The 19,931-nt window shown below is 43.7% G+C and overlaps 1 protein-coding gene across 1 annotated transcript in view; it reads left to right on the top strand.

Moving 5' to 3' along the window:
* The window catches only part of LOC126481358 (UDP-glycosyltransferase UGT5-like), a 128,109-nt gene that overhangs the window by 44,909 nt on the left and 63,269 nt on the right, over nt 1-19,931 (top strand). The window contains exon 2 of the mRNA XM_050105056.1: nt 7,500-8,318. Within this exon, the coding sequence (XP_049961013.1) occupies nt 7,500-8,318 (819 nt within the window). The remainder of the gene's footprint in view (nt 1-7,499; nt 8,319-19,931) is intronic.

Below are 19,931 nucleotides of genomic sequence, written 5' to 3'. Positions count from 1 at the left end.
GAAACATTGTTAAACATCACACAGCGGATGTTCCTTAAATTATCGTTAAAGAACACCTCTTGGAAGCAACTAACACTAAGCAGAGCGGAGTACATCGTAAATACTGTTTGATGATGATTAATACACTTCACGAATCTAGTATTACACAGGGTCGAGAAACATTATCCATCCTGCTCCCAGCTATAAGCTTCCTACGGCGGAAAGACTACTTGCTGCGCCATATGAGTAGTTTTATCATCACGTAACAGACACTCTTTATAATCTTTGATAGCGAGAGTCTATGAGGTTGTATGATGCACACACCTGTCCTGTCTCTGGGTAACAACTATTTGATATGCATACATCTTCGATATGAGCCCTACAAACTACCCAGCTACAAGCCATTTGTCTCATCTTTCACCAGGCCAATAACCTTCTTGTTCTCAGGTGTTATGCCGTAAAGATTATATGCCGCATATCCAGACATATCGCATTCCTCGGGATTGTACACAGTTACTTCATATGGACACTGCCTTTCACACAGTAACTGAAAATAATTATATCCATGTAAAATAACTTGACATTAGCGAAATTTTAGGCGGTGGAGTGCCTTGCATATTGCTAAATTGTGGATAGATGGTCGACTGTTTAGCGGCGGTTGCGACATCTGTGAGTGTATGTGAACATACTGAGCCAGGAAGCTAAAGCACGGAGACGTGCTGAGTAGCAGTGCCAACCAGGCTCATGCAGAGGTCACCCCACGTTGTTTTAAAAGTAGTTGTTATTGGAACATGCTGCAACAATTCCACCTCTTTGGGGTTTTAACCACTAGAAGCTAACAGGCAGAGCTCTGGTAGGACTTTCCGCAGATTATTTTCATTAGTGTGTCTGTGCTTGTTGCAGTGTTCCACAGTAATACTCATAACAGATGTAATTTTCACATAAAAAAGAAACATAGCATTTTACTATTCGACAAAAAGATTTATTTTTAACATAAAGATAGATTACATGTCTATCACATGAGAAATCTCACTAACGACTCTCACACCACCAATGTTACAACTATTTCACATTTAACTCAGCAATCACTGGTTCATTTTTGTCACCACACATCTTCAGTCGGACCACAGGGAGTGACAGACACCCCTCGCCCTCAATATTATAGACATCATACACTCAAGTGCCAAAAGAACTCATATGGACATGTGTATTCAAATACAGATATATGTAAACAGGCAGAATACGGCGCTGCGGTCGGCAACGCCTGTATAAGACAAGTGTCTGGCGCAGTTGTTAGATCGGTTACTGCTCCTACAGTGGCAGATTATCAACATTTAAATGAGTTTTAACGCGGTGTTATAGACCGCAAATTGCTGCATATTTCAATGCTGGAACATCCACAAGTGTCAGCGTGTGAACCATTCAATGAAACACCATTGATATGGGCTTTCGGAGCCGAAGGCTCACTCGTGTACTCTTGATGACCGCACGACACAAAGCTTCACGCCTCGTCTGGGCCCGTCAACATCGACATTGGACTTTTGATGACTGGAAACATGCTGCCTGGACGGTCGAGTCTCGTTTCAAATTTTATCGAATGGATGGACGTGTACGGGTATGGAGACAGCCTCATGAATCTATGGATTGTTCAAGCTGGTGGAGGCTCTGTAATGGTGTGGTTCAAATGGCTCTGAGCACTATGGGACTCAACTGCTGAGGTCATTAGTCCCCTAGAACTTAGAACTAGTGAAACCTAACTAACCTAAGGACATTACAAACATCCATGCCCGAGGCAGGATTCGGACCTGCGACCGTAGCGGTCTTGCGGTTCCAGACTGCAGCGCCTGTAACCGCACGGCCACTTCGGCCGGCGTAATGGTGTGGGGCGTATGCCGTTGAAGTGATATGGGACCCCTGATACGTCGAGATACGTCTCTGACAGGTGACACGTAGGTAAGCATCCTATCTGATCAACTGCGTCCATTCATGTCCACTGGGCATTCCAACGGACTGTGGAAATTCTATTAGGACAATGCGACACCCCACACGACCAGAAATGCTACAGGTTAGCTCCAGGAACACTCTTCTGAGTTTAACACTTTCGCTGGCCACCAAATGCCCCAGGCATGAACATTATCGATGACATCTGGGATGCCTTGCAACGTGCTGTTCAGAAGAGATCTCAAACCCCTCGTACTCTTACGTATTTATGGACAGCTCTGCAGGATTCATGGTATCAATTCCCTCCAGCACTACTTCAGACATTAGTCGATTCCATGACATGTTGTGTTGCGGTACTTCAGAGTGCTCGCGTTGGCCCTACGCGATATTAGACAGGTGTACCAATTTCTTTGGCTCTTTAGTGTATTTCAGTAACCCACTTCACTTCCTCCCAGCCCTTCATGAAGACATAAGACTCGGCTGGACCTGAGCATATACAATTCAAAATCATCTCCCATGGCCTACCAAGTGAGTCCATATTGTGCCAGTGGTGATCCATAATTAGCCATTTCGCATAACTTTCATTCAACTCATAGCGGGGCGCTCCCATCCCCTGAATAAAACCAAGAGAAGCAGTCACACTACATCGAGTACCATCCAGCATCTGAAATGCTAGCTCCTTTGCGGGAATTCGAGGCTGTCGGACAAAATCAGTGGCAATGAAAGAACACGTTCTACATGACTCTACTTTTGACAGTTGAACACTGATACTGCAATCGGCACTCAGACGAAGACTGATGTAATTTATGGCCGGATAACTGGCTACAACTATACCTTATGCAGGAGCAGACCAAATACACCGCTTCCTCCCTGTTGGTTTAAAACTGGTGGGATGTATTCCCCCCCCCTCCCCCTCCCCCTCCACAACACCACCCATCAAAGCGTTGGAAAAGAAAATTACATTCTATCCTATATCCCACAAATTCAGCTCGTGTGTGTTTAATGCTATGCAGGAGATATAGGCAAGATCGTCTATTTCGATTGCTGCAATCTAACTAACTATGTTTGTCTAAATGCCAACAACAACGGTTTTTTTTACAATGTGCTCGTCTTGCTCTGTACAAATTACTTGCATGCAGCGGTGGTGTAAATTATAATTCAGACTCAAACAGAGACGAACAGTAGCAGTGTATACTTAAACTGCAAATGTGTGTGTGCCTTGCTACACATAAGTCAGAAGTTAATTTGTTAACTGTAGCCAGGAACGCCTGAAGATGGCAACAACTCGGATTGCTGAAACATTGCCACATCTGGACGATGGCACCCAGCTAAAGACCCGAGAATTATTGAATAACTTCCCACATAGGGTAAATGTAAAATCACGCTATTATCAATAATTTTTCCTATACATCAGCACCTTATTGTACACCATACGTTGTTGCATCTACACACCAATGTGATATTCGTTTTGCTGCCACATCAACCAATGATTTTAGAAGTTCTGATGGAATGTTATCAATCCCTCCTGACTTATTTGTTCCTAAGTTTTCGAAAGCTCTTTCAAATTCTGATCTAATAGTAATGGATCCCCTAACTTCTCTGCACCGACTCCTGTTCCTTTCTCGTCACGTTATCTGACAAGCCTTCCCCTTCATAGAAGCTTTAATTGACTTTACTATATGGTGAATCAGTCCATCAGACAATCATTTCTTTTTTGGAAGAAAAGAAGAATTTGACAAGTGGTGCTACAGAAGAAAGTTGAAAATTAGGTGGAGTGATAAGGCAAGGAATGAGGAGGTTCTCCAGAGAATCGGCGAGGAAAGGAATACGAGGTGGAAAAAAAGGACAAGAAGGAGGGACAGACTGGTAGGACATCTATTAAGATATCACTGAACGACTTTCATGGTACTAGAGGGAGTTGCCGAGTATAAAAATGCTAGAGGGCGTTGTAGAGAGTAAAAACTGCAGACGATGACAGGTATTGGAATACATTCAGCAAATAATTGAGGACTTAGGTTGCAAGTGCTACTCTGAGATGACGAGGCTGATAAAGGAGAGGAATTCGCAGTGGGCCACATCAAGCCAGTCACAAGACTTACGACTAAAAAAAAATAGCCTGTCAGATGTAGTTCCATATCTTAGCGAGCAGAGACCTTATTTACACCCACAAATCCGCATCTACGATCTTCAGAGTGAATGGGAGGTGAATAATCACTTCTAAAGCCAAACAGTCGTCCAGTTCATTCCCTGAGACAACCACATCACTGGGGATCCAGACTAAGACAATCGAATAGGCAGCATGACTAAGTTTCTGAACAGCAGGTATGTGTGTCAAGAGAACATCAGTCAGTGGCTTAAAGACTGCTTATTGTGTAACTACATATTAAGACGGTGTTAAGGAAGACCCTTATAAAATGAAGGGCTCCGCTAAAGGCTATCAGCTCCACCATAAAAAATCTACGTATCTCCAGCAACGACTGGTGTTCCCGAGATATAAAAGCATATCCTGCCCTATACATGGTTTTAGAGCCATTAGTGTGAAAGATAGTAGTACTCTGATACTCTTGAAGAACTTAAAAAAACAGAAAACAGATGCCAAAAGGTCATGTGGTGATTGAAATTTTAGGACCCTGAAATAGACTGGCGTGGGTACCAAACAAGGCACGTTGTGTGGCAAAACATGGGGAGTACAGTCTAAAGAGGTCCTGGCAGGAGTGTGAGGTGCATTCTAACTGGCAATCCTACCCAAGGGCCTTTATCAGTGGTTTTACATCCCTCACATGCTAAAATAATAGGATTATCTGAACGATTAGGAAACTGTCGATTGGTGATAGCACAGACGAGTAACAGTTGGTACTGTTGGAACTTAAAAGGGAAGATCACCACTTAGGCAAAGAAACTGTCTGCAGGACTAGTCGAAAAGGTGGCACGGTCAGTCGAAATTAACTGTAATTGACTGGGTCTAACGATTTCGAAGCTGAAGGTGCCACTGTGCCATAAACCAGGAAACTGTAGCTCAGTGGAATGAGACCAGGGCATGGCAGCTATAGATAACAGTAGCACCCTCCACACTCCAAGATGTGTGGGCAAGGAAGCAGAGTGTGTTAAGCTTCCACATGGATCTAGTCTTTAGTTACCGAATATGGGTATTGCTCTTTTGTCAAAGAGCAATACCAGAAATCTAAACTGTGGTACAAGGTCAAAGCGCTGTTACCCAAGTAGAGTTGTGGGTCAGGATGATTCTTGATACAACGACGTAAATACACGATCCCTGTTTTGTCAAAAGAGAACTGGAAACCATAGGAAAGGGTCCAAGCTGAGACTTTTATATGGCGCCTTGGAACTGGCATTCAGTCAGGGCTACAGAGTTGTATCAAACGCAAAAGTTGTTGACATACAGTGCAGGGGTGACCAGCGGCTCGATAGATGTCAGTAGCCCATTAGTGGCAATGATAAAGGGTATGATACCTTGTATGGAGCCCTGCAGAACGCCATTCTCGTGGACCAGTGGTGAGATGAGTGAAGTACCAACTCTAACTAAAACAACTGGGGGGGCGGATAAAAATTGTTAGGAGGCCTCGCAATCTTCAGTCATATGATGTCGCCAAGTGGTCTAAAAAAAACTGCTATGAGGTGAGGACGTGTTGAAAAAGCCGTCGGATTTCCGTTTCCAAACTAATCAAATGGTAGATTGTGGATCGTCCCTTCCAGAACCTCACAAAAGGGAGGGACAAAAGACCTGATATTCGAGAACCCAGCATAATGGTTGGACAAACCATCCTTTCAGTCAGTTTGCAGAACACGTTGGTGACACAAATCGGCTGGTAACTGTCGATGGTTGGTGGGCTGTTGCCTGGCTTAATGATTGGCATGATGATACTATTTAATCTTTGCTAAAGGCAGGTACTGTTGGGCAAAATATAATTGAAGGTTGCGAAGAGATGGAGCCTTTGGTGGTAGTCAGATGTTGGATCATGTGATTGTGAATGAAATCAGGGCCAGGCATTGTATCGTGAGACAAGAGCCTGAAGCAGTTCCCAGTCAGTGAATGTTTCATTATATAAATCGGAATGACGAGAGGTGAAGGAGACTGAGATGTGTTCCGTATGTCGCCTAAGCTCTCGAAGGGAGCCGCATAACAAGAGAATGCCGACGCTGTCGCAAAGTGAGTCAGAAACAGATGATGAGTCAGGATTAGGGGCACCATGAAGGGAAAGACGCTGTACTATTGTTGATCTTTGGTGGTCCAATTGGCCAAGCAGCTTGGGCCACACCTGAGATAAAAAGCGATACGTTTCATTGGAGGAAACCTAACGTACCCACCCTCCTTCATTCGGTGTTCAATTGGATAGTTGGCCTTAACACAAAGTCGCTTAAAAGTTAGAAGGATGGTCCGTAAAGGATGTCACTTGATACGTTGCAAGTCTTTGCGGCGATAATGAACAGCTGTTGCATTGTGTATAGCCTACGATGGCACTGGACGGCAATGGAAGGTGCCTTGCGCCTTTAGAAAGGGCAATGGCGGTTCTTGCAGCTCAGATGATCAAGTCGGAGGCGTCTTGCACAGCCTCGTCGATGCACTCCGACAGTGAGAGGGCGAAGGTGACAGCTGAGGGAGACAACTACCAGTAGGCCTTTCAAAGTACCCAACATGGTAATTGTTTCGTCGGCCAGTGGCAAGAAAATGACAGTATCACTGGGAAATTGTCACAGTCACAAAAATCCTTATGGTAACAGGAATATCATCAAGTTGCTTACAAGTCACTAACGTCCAGGTTTGGATGCATTTGCTGAAACCCTTCGCCGTTTGCTAAGGGAAGAGAGTTCGCCAAATACATCCTCAACATTTTCCACAAAAAACTTTGGTTTTGTTGAGACCAAGGAGCCTAAGTCTGTTCGGGTACAAACCAGGAACTGAGCCGAATGACTCTCCGCAAGTCTCTTGGCTCTGAGCACTATGGGACTCAACTGCTGTGGTCATAAGTCCCCTAGAACTTAGAACTACTTAAACCTAACTAACCTAAGGACAGCACACAACACCCAGCCATCACGAGGCAGAGAAAATCCCTGACCCCGCCGGGAATCGAACCCGGGAACCCGGGCGTGGGAAGCGAGAACGCTACCGCACGACCACGAGATGCGGGCGCGCAAGTCTCTTACGTATGCTTTCCTCACATATGGTGGCAAAGGAGGGAAAGTTCTTCGATTAACTTGACAATATAGTGCTGTCTGTCTGAAGAGATTGCCAGTGTCTCGTGGCTACTGCCTGATAACTTTGGTCACAATGACGCCTAAAGTCCGCCACCATGTCACCTACTGAGAACGACGGCTCTCTCCACGGGCACCACCTAACCAGAGTGAAGGATTCCTCACGTGATGACATTTTCCCAGAGTCCCAGTGCCCCCAAATAGCAGACTACGTTGAAATTTTTATAATCGATTCATCTAATTTGTTTTGTCTGGATCTTCATATAATCGAGGTTTCATTACGTTAATTTTAGAAGAGAATTTCAAACATTTGATTGTTCAGTTTAACATTAAATTTTAAAATAGTAATTCATTTCTTTCTTCTTTTGCAGATGCGGTATATTTTCCTGATGGTTACAGTGGCAGTGCTGGCTGGAGAATCAGATGCAGCCCGCATTCTGGGTCTGTTCAATTATCCAGGAAAGAGTCACTTTCTAATGTTCGAGGAGGTGATGAAGGCGCTCGCTGCCAGGGGCCACGAGGTGTTTGTCTACAGCCACTTCCCTCAAGCTAAGCCCTTGCCAAACTACACAGACGTGAGCCTAGTCGGTTCCCTGCCTCCTGTAGTGAATGCAATTCCTATGGACGAAGTGTTTGGTAGAGACGATCCCTCAGTCACATTTGGATTACTCAGAGGTTTGTCTGAACAGGCATGTGAAAAACTACTTCAGTTTCCCGCAATGCAGAAGCTTATGAAAACACATGAAAAATACGATCTCATCTTTACTGAACCCTTTACCACTGACTGCCTGTTACCATTTGTGTACAAGTTTCAGGCGCCCAACATTGCACTTCTGTCGTCTGTAGTTATGCCTTGGACTCCAGATCGCTTTGGTTTACCAGATAATCCATCCTATATACCAATTCAGTTTTTACGGGTTAGTGACCACATGAGCTTCTTTGAGCGTCTCAGAAATTTGTGGTATACGATTTACAGCAAATGGTTTTTTATTGAATACATGGACAAACCAGCGAATACGGTAGTCAAGAAATACTTCGGTGATTCACTCCCTCCTCTACAAGAAATCGCTAAAAATACTAGTATGCTTTTCATCAATACGCATCCAGCACTGAATCCTCCGCGACCACTTGTACCTGCTGTTGTGGAGGTAGGAGGGATTCATATTAAACCAGCGAAGAAGCTTCCAAAGGTAAGCACTAGAATTTGCTAGTAACGCAAACAGAACAAGAAAAAACTGCTTCACGTATTTTGAAAAAGTCTGACACTACCGATACATTTGATGAACTATCTAACACTTCACCATTATGTACTCATATTTTTTTAAACGTTTTGTCTGATTCCCGCTTAAAATGGGGAGGCAACAACTAATCAAATTTTATTTAACTAATTTAAGAGCTAATATGCCTTAGGAATTATATATGTCCATTGTGGAATAAAACTTTAGAACCACTAACTAGTTCGGGTGTCTATAGAGTCAAATTGACCAAGGGGCCAGAATGCTCTAATTTATGTTTTCACTAGCGGAAGGGTAAGTTAAAAACTGTTGCAGATTTTCGCCAACCCTTGAATTACTTACACTTGCAAGCAAAAGTGACGGTTTTTCACCGTTGATTAGCTAGTAAGCACAGCTTGTGACCGAAATAGACGGTAAAATATGTACTACTTATATGTGGCTTCGCCTGTTTATGTGCATGTCACGAATACTGCGCACATCTCCTCCTCCCCTCTCCCCTCTGCACATCTACCATTGCCCCTCTCTCTGCCCATCTGCCTCTCTCTCTCTCTCTCTCTCTCTCTCTCTCTCTGTTGATGACCCTCTTCCCATCTTTCTTTCCATCTCCTCCTCTTCTCTCTCTCAGTCTGCCTTACCCTCCTCTTCTGTTAGTCCATCTCTGCCACTCCTTGTGTCTGTCCATCTCCTCCTCTTTCTGTCCATCTCCTCCTCCACTCTCTCTCTGTCTCTCTGTTGAACTCCTCTCCCCCTCTCTCTCCATGTCATCACCCCCTTTCCATCTGCTCCTGCCGTCTATATCCTCCTCACGCTCTTTCTATCTATCTTATCATCTGCCCATCAGTTCCTCCCTCTCCCCCTGTCTCTTCTCTCCTCTCCAGTCTTTCTGTGTCCATCAACTCCTCGCACCTCTCTCTCACATCTCCTTCTCCCTTCTCCCTATGACCATCTCCCCTCCCCTATCTCTGACCATCTGCTCCTGCTCATCTTCCTGTCCATCACCTCCTTCCTCTCCCTCTGTCGATCTCTTCCTCCATCTCTCTCTCTTTCTCTCTGTCTCTGACCAACTCCACCTTCCCCTGCCAGTCTCTCCATCTCCCCTCCTTGCCAGTCTCCTGCTCTCTTCTGTCCATCTCTTCCTCCCTATATGTCATCTACTCCTCCCCTCCATCTACCCACCTCTTCATCTCCCTCTCCGTTCATCTCCACCTCCCCCTCTCTGTCCACTTTCTCTTTCCCCCTTTCTCAATTGACCACCAGTTCCACCTCCTTCTGACCATGTCCTCTTACCCCTACCTGTCCATCTCCTGCTCCCACTCTCTCTCAGAATCTCCTATTCTCCCTCTGTGGAACTCCTCATCCACCTCTCTCTGAGCCATATGGTGTAGCCACACACTCTGAGACACCTTGCCACAGTTCGCGCAGCTACCCCCATCAGAGGTTCAAGTCCCCCCTCGGGCATGGGTGTGTGAGTTGTCCTTAGCGTAAGTTATTTTAAGTGAGTAAGTTAGATTAAGCAGTGTATAAACCTAGGGACCGATGACAGCAGTTTGGTCCCATAGGAATTTACCACCACTGCCGCCGCCTCTCTCCGTCCACCTTCTCTTCCTCTACCTGTGCATCTCCTCATCAACCCTCAGTGTCTATCTCCTCCTCTCCCTCTCTCTTTCTATTTGTTCTTCCCTCTCTCTCTGTCCATCTTTTTTTTTTCTCTCCGTGTCCATATTTTCCCCTCGCTCTTTCCATTTTCCCATCCCAAACTCTCTCCATCACTTTCTCCCCAATCTGTCGATCTTCTCTTCCCCATTCTCTCTGTGCATCGGCAGCTCCTCAATACCTCTGTGTATATCCTCCTCAGGCCTCTCTCTGTCAATCTCGTTGTCACCACTCTCTGTGTCCATCTCCTACTCCAGCTCCATCCCCCCTGTCCCCCACTTTGTAACCTGTTCCCCCTCTCCCTCTCTCGGTCCATCTTCTCCTCTACTCGCTCTGTCCAGTTACTTCTTGTATCTCTGTCCACATCATCAACCTGCCTCTCCTTTTCCATCTCCTGTTTCCCTCTGACCATCTGATTCCCCTATTCTCTATCCAACATCTCCTCCCCCTTCCTCTCTATCTATCTTGTCCCTCCTCTCTCTGTCCATCTCCTCCTTTGCTCCTCTCAGTCTATCGCCTCCTTCTCCTCTCCTTCAACCTCTCTCTGCCTTGCTCCCCATTCCCTCCTTCACCCTTTCTCTGTCTCTTCCTCCCTCTATTTTTGTCTATCTCCTCTACTCTCCTCTCTCCTTCCATCTCCTCCTCCTTCCATCTCTCTGTCAATCTCCTTCTCCCCCTGCCTTTGTCCATCTCTTACATCACCCAATTGCAACTCCCACCCACATTCCCTGGGAGGCTGCTCTTAACCCCACAGCATTCTTTCTCGACAGTAGGTGGTTTCTGTTCCGAGTTTGAGAGAATTCGATCCAGTGGTTAGGAGGAGATGATATACTTGGTACATTTTTATAATATTCATCGTGAATCACCTAAAACTTACACCGCAAATATTGCAGAAATGGAAAGTGCTGTTGATGTGCAGTTTTCACACAATGGGTTGGTATTCAGGGCTTGTATTGTTAGCCAACAAGCAGATTGCAATAACACCTAAAAAGTGCATTTCTATGCAATTTTTTAAATGGAACAATGCCTACTATCATTAACAGATTAAAAGTAGAGTAAATTAAAATATGAGTGGTGTTTATTGCATGATTATAGTGCGATTCGTTTACGAGATATTGCATTTTGAAAATTTCCCACACTGACTGTCGTTTGTGCCATTTGTGACTTGCTAGCCAGTTTGTGTGTGACACTAACTGACGTTTTACACCCTATTCGCGACCGGCCATATCTCCGATGTAGCATAAAACGAGTTTCATCTGAAAGGCCGCCTGTCGTCAGTCAGTGAACGTCCAGTTGCTTTTTTGGTATGCAAATTCGAGACTTTCGTCGCTGAAGAACAACAGTCAGCGTGGGTGCATGAACGAGGTGCCTGCTGCAGAGGCCTGTAAGCAGCAGCGTTCGCTAAACAGCCGTTGAGGAGGGACTGTAGGTAGCCTCTTGGTTCATCTGGCCAGTGAGTTGTTCAATAGTTGCATGTCTATTAGACCGAACATATATCTGCAGCATCGTTCACCCATGTCATCTATGGCGCATGGTTTCCTCAAGTTAGCACCGTTTTGCCATGCATGGTATACTTTAACCATTGCGGCACGACACAGCTTACAAACAACTGTTTCAGGGCCCGAAAGCTAATGACCGGACATCAGATAAGTTGTCCCGTTTCCGCATTTCGGCAATGACTGCACTGTTTTCCGGGCCCCTCCGAAATGGTCTATGTACACTCTTTGACATAAAACTCGACCGGCGGCCGGCCGCTTCAGAGGCTGGGTAAGTCCGCGCCGATCGCGACATGGGACAATAAAACTGGCCAACTCGCTAATTCTCTAAGTCCGGTTATCTGCACAATCTGGCAACACTGCAGACTGCGGCACTTCCTGGAGGAAAACTTGTCCCATGATAGAGAAACACTAGGCTGATTACGCCTGTGGTCTAGCGGTAGCGTGCGTTGTTCCTGTTCGTAATGTCAGTGGATCGAGAGCAGCTAGCATAAAATATGTTTATAGCCTCTTCTGTCTGAATGCTGAAGACGTGAATGTAATGGTAGCGCAGATTCAATCTATTTCGCTTTCTGACACACCGATATCAAAATTTTATCCAGTAACGATTTTGCGGCAGATTTTGCTGGCTACCGGCAGCGGCCGTGGCGACAGCAGCGGCGCTGCACTCCCCCGTTCTTTATCGAAAGCGCCTGCTCCCGCTCATCGCTTTTGATGATTTAAAACGCTTTATTATTAAATGTTGCTCCACAGAAAATTTCTACGATTTCCATTCACGCTCAAAAGCAACGGAGACAGACGCCCTGATTAGTAGGCGGGTATTATATTACATTAATCGGCAAGAGCTGAGTATGGCCCGAAATTAATTTTATAGACTGGGACGAAATTAAACCACTTCGCTACATTCGATGAATTTATAAATGCTTCATACCTCGTTTCTTTTCCTTTCAAACTCAATTATTTGTGCAACTTTTGGTCAATGTTCGGATGTTTTCGTCAAGCCGGGGTGAGCGTCTGTGGTGTAAAGTGTATTACAGTTCTTGTTTCATTCCTTATGGTAACTCTATGCGATAAACTGTGTGAATACCTTGCAATGCATGCCCTGTAGCAGTGCAGGAACACTGCACATTTGGAGTTCCATGTATGGGTTCATGAAGTATTTAATGTTGATCGGAAGTGATAGTTAAGGTCATCAGATTTAGGCCAGAAAAATTTGTCGTTTTGGAGGTTTCAGAGAACGGAAAGGAATAGCTAACGCCGGTGTTAGAAAACGTCTACAGTTAAATGCTATTGCAAAAATTTAGAAGAGGGGAACTATATTAATCAACATGTGCACTTCATAAACAACCTTCTGACATGTTAGACTTATTTGACGAACAAAACTCAAATTTATATCGTTGACAGTCGCTTTGAATCTTTTCAGGATCTATTTTACAGTGAAGCACCTTGGCATTTGCAAAGCACACATCCATGCTTTTTTTCTTTTGCTTGTTTTGACGATTACCCATTTTTTCTCTCTCATTTTAAAGCCCCTTAGGAAAATGGCAATAAAAAAAGAAACTAAGTGCCACCGCCACTTTTCATCCTATAACAAAAAAAAAAAAATCTGGTCTACTTCCGGCGTTGGCTCCTGACTAAACCTACCCCAAGAGCTGCCTATATACCAGGGGAAATATGGGAATTCAAGGTTAGGGCTATCATTATAAACAAAACAAAAACTTCCTTTTTCTGAATTTTATATTTATTTTGATTTTTGTTTTGTTTATTTTTGTTGTGTAATTGATCAGACGCCTTCTGCGCCCCGCTGGTAATATGTTGAGTCACGTCTTCTCGAAATTGGTGTGTTCCGTTCAGTAGTTCAGAAATGTTCATTGGTTCAAACTGGAAACCTTCTTCACTCTTGGCTTAACACATTCCAGCGGGTCGTGGAAAGCACTCCCAAGGAAGTTCGAGAAAAATTGTCTGTATTTTGGGTGGCGGACAACGACATAATGACGGTCGTTGAGGTATGTCCAAAAATCGAGTACAGAGTCTACAGTTTGTCCAACTAGGTAGTGAATGGCATGTCCGCGAATCCAATTGTCCGAGGAAAATAGTCACGTCCCGGAACTAATAATGAAAGGGGAGTATTCCGATTCAGAATGTCCCGCGTTAGAAAAGCCACAATATGACGAATAACCTCTGAGCTAACGACACACTGGCGACCACAGACGGACTATAGTCACTGCGATGTTGCCTGAGCCTCAAAACGCAACCTTAAAACACACAAACAGGTGTTACTTATGTGAAGAACGCCGTTCTTGGAGTCCAGAAATTAATTATACTTTCTAAGTGTCTCATCTTACAGTGGATTCTATCGTACGAGTCTTCGATGTGGAAAACGACTGTCAAGTGAATTTAGCGAGGTAACGCCGGCCTACACCCAGAAGTAAATGCACTATCAGAGTGTTGACAAATACTTGCTACGACGCTGCCATTTCTCGGTTCTCTTACGAGGCAGCTCTTCAGCGAAATGCTTGCCGTGATTCTCCGATACGGTCCTTCAGAGTGGAGACGCGCGGGCACGTTTTCTTTTTATGCGGCGTTCTCCCCTGATGGTTTCTGACGTCACCTTGTGGGCTATGTCTACATTTGAGACATTCAATTATCATTAATCCAGAATGATACAAGTTTCAGCTTCCGGCGTGGAAGAAGGCTGTTGACGCCGACAGTATATCATTTCAACGTAGGGAAAGCGAAACGGGTCATTCAATGTTTCTCATTCAACATAAAGCATGTGAGATAATTTTCCGTAACGTTCATAATCATCTAAAAATACAAACGAAGTAAAAATACATCTGAAGCTTATTCGAATTGAATATAATATAAGATACCAAACGCTTTGCACCTCGATGTCGAATTTGTCCACGTGCAATCTTTTGCAGCATACAAAAAGAATGAAGAAATATGTTGGTACGGATGGAAGCAAGGAGAGACGTAGTCAACAAATATTCGATTCCTCATGGCATTCATTTCATTTGAGACGTAAGAAGAGTTAAAGCGGGATATTACTTTCGTTAACACGAAAGATATGCCACACATATTGATAACGAGGAAGTCTGCGTCTTCATACGTTTCCTCCTTGAAATCTGTATGCTCTCTATTATACTAAGTAGCCTGATCATTGTTTCAGCAATGTTACCCTCTTGTTTGACCCCGTAACAATGAACAGATTCCAAATGCATGTCTCTGCATGAAAGTAGCTGTTCGAACCCTTCCTGGGTTGCTTTTTGTGTTTTATTGCTTGGAATTCCTGAAGCAGACCACTGTGCCTTCTCCCCTTGTGGGTTAGGTCTCAAAACTAAACCGCTTTTTATCCAATGGCATAATTTATTCAGACAGCATCAGCACAAGACTGTCAAACAAAGCCTTCCATTTACAGTTGCAACACTCTAACCAGCACTGACTGAAGTGTAATCCACGGTCATGGTCCGAAATTAGCAGCTGTCTGCTACTGTGGCAAAGTCCGTACTACACTTTCGATTCCGCAGCACCATTTTGGTTCAAATGGCTCTGAGCACTATGGGACTCAACTGCTGGGGTCATAAGTCCCCTAGAACTTAGAACTACTTAAACCTAACTAACCTAAGGACAGCACACAACACCCAGCCATCACGAGGCAGAGAAAATCCCTGACCCCGCCGGGAATCGAACCCGGGAACCCGGGCGTGGGAAGCGAGAACGCTACCGCACGACCACGAGATGCGGGCAGCACCATTTTATCTGGTAACACTGTGTAGCTGCAGAGTTGTGCCAGCATGTCTGTCCTCACACTGTCAACTTTATGTATCTCACTTCTCCTGCAGCGTTGATCACGAGGAGCAGAAGTAAATGAGTGTATTCTGCATGACGTAACATTCAGTATTCCCTTCTTTCATAGCCACTCTTCATGTGCATCGATACCAAATTGGAATGTGAAAACTCTTGCGAGTGAGAGAATGACAATAACAGTCGTAACAAGAACACTCAAATAATGAATGATGTTTATTCCAACGCAGAACGAGAATGGCTTTAAATATAAAAATCTATATCTATATCCATATCTATTGATCTTTGAGTTGGCACAATGCAAATATATTTTAGCATTTAGTTACTGAATTTAGTTCGGGATGTTTGCAGAGAAAATGAAAAGTCGGTACTTCTCGCTAGTGTAATATAATGTGAACCAGCAACTACCCTTTCCTTAGAACACGACTCAAGCAGGTCCCCAAGTAGATACCAAGGCACTGCTGCATTCTGTTCCCTGACGTTGCTCTGATGACGGTTAATGCAGATAGTTCCGATTATGAAATACAAAACGTATTGCAGGTTAGTTCCTAGGATAGTAACATTAAATTTGCGTTGTAGACGGCACATGAACGTGACGACTATCCATATTACTCATCAATATAAGAAGACAATATTATGGGAATTTAGCAGGATTACTCAACATGAATTGTGAAATTGGTTGACTGACCGCACAGGTGCTAAACGTCGTCAAGTGTATACGATGTCCTAATCGCATTAGGAATATGAAGATCATCTTCGACAGCTCGCAACTTTCACATTGCTATATCCACCCTACTCCAGACAGCCCTCGGTGGAGTTGCACTAAGTTGTCGATGCAATGTAAGGCCTTCAAACCGACAACAGACCACGTATTGAAAAATACAAGCGAGTTCTCTTGCAGCGTAAGCTTATTGTAACTAATCTAAAAATTATTGGACAGGAACATTGTCCTATTCAAAAAAAGCTGTCCAGCAGGTCCTCTAATCGCTCCTTGGTACAGTCGTTTGACTATTGAAAATGGTTCCAACAAGTCACCACTAGAAAACACTGCTCTGTACCGCAATAACTCAAGATGTAAAGTAATACCACGATACTACAAATATCAGGGAACACCTTATCACAGCTAAGACTGTCCTTAAGGCTTGTAAGCTCACATTTATTACAATAAATGACATACCTGAAATGTTACCACTCTCATTATTACGTCAGATTGGTAATGCACGTAGTAAGTTCGTCGTATCCATGATTTCCTCTTCAAAGTAACATACCGTACTTATTATTTAACACAAATTGACATTAAAAATTTAAGTTATTCACGAGCAGCTAGTTGAGAATATGTATGAACTTCAAATGACACGACGAACCGTCTTGTTCCGCATATGGATTCAAACCCAGCTCATGAAGACTAAGCAAAGATTTCGTTACTGACGGAAACTAACAGTCATTCCTGATTAAGCATACAGAGAGTGATATACCTCGATTTTAGACAGTATCAGTTAGCAAATATCAACTTTAAATTGCATAACGCAAACATGTTTAACAGACGCGAATTCCTACCCATCATCTATTGTCCCTGTTAACGAACTACGAGAGATGTTAAATATTGCTTCTTCACAAGTAACTTACTTGAAATGCCGTGAGGTAAAGCTTTGTGTTGGACAGGGATTCGAACCCAGAACCTAATCGGATTGCTATCGAAGCACAGTCAAATGTGACATATCGGATTTTCGCGGCAGTAGCTAGATGTTTTAACTGAAATGACGAGACGAAACATTAATTTTTTCCTTCCCAGGACTCCTACCCGGCACCTATCGCTGTTATATTCTAGAGAAAACGAACGTTAAATATGGGTTTGTTGCGCCAGCAGTGATATGTGAGCATGTTTGAACTAGAAATAATATGACGAAGAGTTCAGCGCTCACTGGGAATAGAGCCCCACATATATCGTTGTTGACTACACACAAAGAGACGTCAGCTACCGAATTTTTCTCCACCAGCTGCTCAGAATAACATCTTGAACTTACAGTCATCTCGCAAATAGTTCTGTGTCTCACTGGGAGTTAAAAACGTCAGATATCGTTAGTGTTGACAACGAATGAAAATACATTAAAAATCAAAATTCTTATCCACCAGCAGATAGGTGTTCTCATGCTAGAGCTTGATAATACATAATTAAATCTTTAGTGCCGGGCCAGGATTAGATCCCACTCACGCGTAATATGTGGAGATGTTGAGGAATCGGCAGTTTTGAACAAACAACAAATTATAGCCGAGCTGTATTGTCACGAAGGGATCAAATTCCGCGTTAAGGACGGTCTGAGTTGCATTCCCAGTTCAGAACCAATCTTATCGACATACAGAAGCTCAGATAAAAGATGGAATAAGTGTCCTGTGACCATACATTGCGTTTGTTTCGTCACTTGAAATAAATAACTAGTATAAGAAAGGTTACTGGTGATAGAGTTTCTACTTGTCGCCAAACCAGACTTTATTGTGGTTTAACTTACCGTCTACTTGGTAGAGAAGGAAAATCATCTTTAATGTGAATTTTCAGACCACACTGCCATTACACCTTCTTCACTTGGTGTAGCCAGGAGAGAATGGACTCTGTCTCTCCCTATCTAAAATCATTGACAGAAGTGGGAATCCAACCCAGACCATAGGTATAACAACCTACCATCCGTCCAACATACCACGAAATCCCCTTCTCTCATTTTTCTATCGTAACGCCGTTGCGCCACACTGGATGAGAATTCTGACACACAGGCGTCCTGTAGTAATTTGCACCATGTTCAGTAAATTCATTTACTTGGTTGACCGAATCACCATGAACTAGCTGCCTCGGCTACCCAGTGCATACATTCCACTCTATATTTTGTAATCACCGAAATAAAATCACGTAACTGCCACCTACACAGAACTGCAAGCAGTGTAGGATGCAGAAGTTTAAATAGGAAGTGTTCCTTTCCACTTGAGCTATTCTATTGCGCTATCTGTTTGTAGAAAACGTCGTTCAGTAAAAAAAAAGAAAAGCTGTAACTGTTTGTCTCTCAGAAGTCAAGACCTGGCCATATGCATAATCTCACAGTGCTGTGGAATCCAAAAGTTCTGGAGGAATAGTTGTCGAGCTCTGGAGCTGTTGTAGCTACGTGTCATCTAGTAGCGTAGATAAGATGTCGCGAGTTCGAATACATTCAGTGCTACATTTTTTAAAACGCAATTCTGCTGTCCGCTGAAGTTGTCAATCTAATGGAACTTTGAACATACTTCCCTTCACTTCTCAACCCAAAGTAGTCGCATGTGGAAAAAGGGCTAACTACTGTGACATTTTGTTCTGTTCAGGTTTAATAGACAGCAGGCAGCAGATGCATCTCGAAGATGTGTAGGGAGAGCGCATCGTGCCATAATATGTCAGAAAAGTATTTTCTACATTAGCTGTCGTGTGGTAGTGAGATTTTATTCTTCTTCAAACTTTGTTTGACAGCTTTAACTCAGAAAAAGTTTTCTACACGCATGTAATCAATAAACTGCACGTGCATTGTCATACTGTCATTGACAACATCAGAGAATTCGCATATATCGTTGATGATTAATTTCTCTCATGTTTACTATTGTTTTAACAACACTAAAGGAAACCTTACGCCCGCATATCGTGGTCGTGCGGTAGCGTTCTCGCTTCCCACGCCCGGGTTCCCGGGTTCGATTCCCGGCGGGGTCAGGGATTTTCTCTGCCTCGTGATGCCTGGGTGTTGTGTGCTGTCCTTAGGTTAGTTAGGTTTAAGTAGTTCTAAGTTCTAGGGGACTGATGACCGTAGCAGTTAAGTCCCATAGTGCTCAGAGCCATTTTTTTGAAACCTTACGAAAATTGTGCACTGTATTATAAGAAACGAAATAAAACTAACCACGATAACCTTACGACGAAAGTATGTTTTAATAAAACCGAGTATCTGTACACAAATGTGCCTCTATCGACACGAATTAGTGAAACACTACTCACTTAGATTTTGATTGGGTCTGTGTTTCATTGGTATGCTGTGTCGTACTCAAGAGGTATGTAAATGTGGCATTTCATAAATACAGTTACGTATTCCTAGAACCCAAAATTCGCTTGTCAGCAGCGGAAAGAGGCGTTACCTGTTGCGCAGCATTGTAAGTTTTTCAACATTGCACTATGAGCCGAAAGTATTTTCTTGCGATTTCCTTATTGATGTTTGATCCGACTCCTTGTAGCTCTTTCACAGAAGGGATAAAAACGTTGCAGTCAGTGAGACTGGAACTGCGAACCATAACAGACGCACGTTACCACAGAGCTGGCGAAGAGGTATGGGTCTGAGCGTCCTCTTACGACGGCAATAGTGCCTAGAACTCGTAAACCGCTATTTAGTTGCGATTTCCACCTGCAACGACTTTCCTGGGCTGAAAACCGTAAATTTACAATCTTTTGTTACCCTTAAGCGATAATAACTCAGATTATTCAATGGAAATGACAGGTAAAATCAAGTGAACTTTGAGGCTTAATTCCGTGCACGCCAGGAAGTAACTCGTCGATCACAGAGTTGCTAAACATACGTTGCCTTGTTGCCAAATCTCAGTTACAGTACCAGCAGGAAGA

This window comes from Schistocerca serialis, chromosome 5 (assembly GCF_023864345.2).
Source record: "Schistocerca serialis cubense isolate TAMUIC-IGC-003099 chromosome 5, iqSchSeri2.2, whole genome shotgun sequence".
In the NCBI taxonomy this organism is placed as follows: domain Eukaryota; kingdom Metazoa; phylum Arthropoda; class Insecta; order Orthoptera; family Acrididae; genus Schistocerca; species Schistocerca serialis.
Note: the sequence above shows the minus strand (reverse complement) of the source record. Positions and strands in the feature narration are given on the sequence as shown.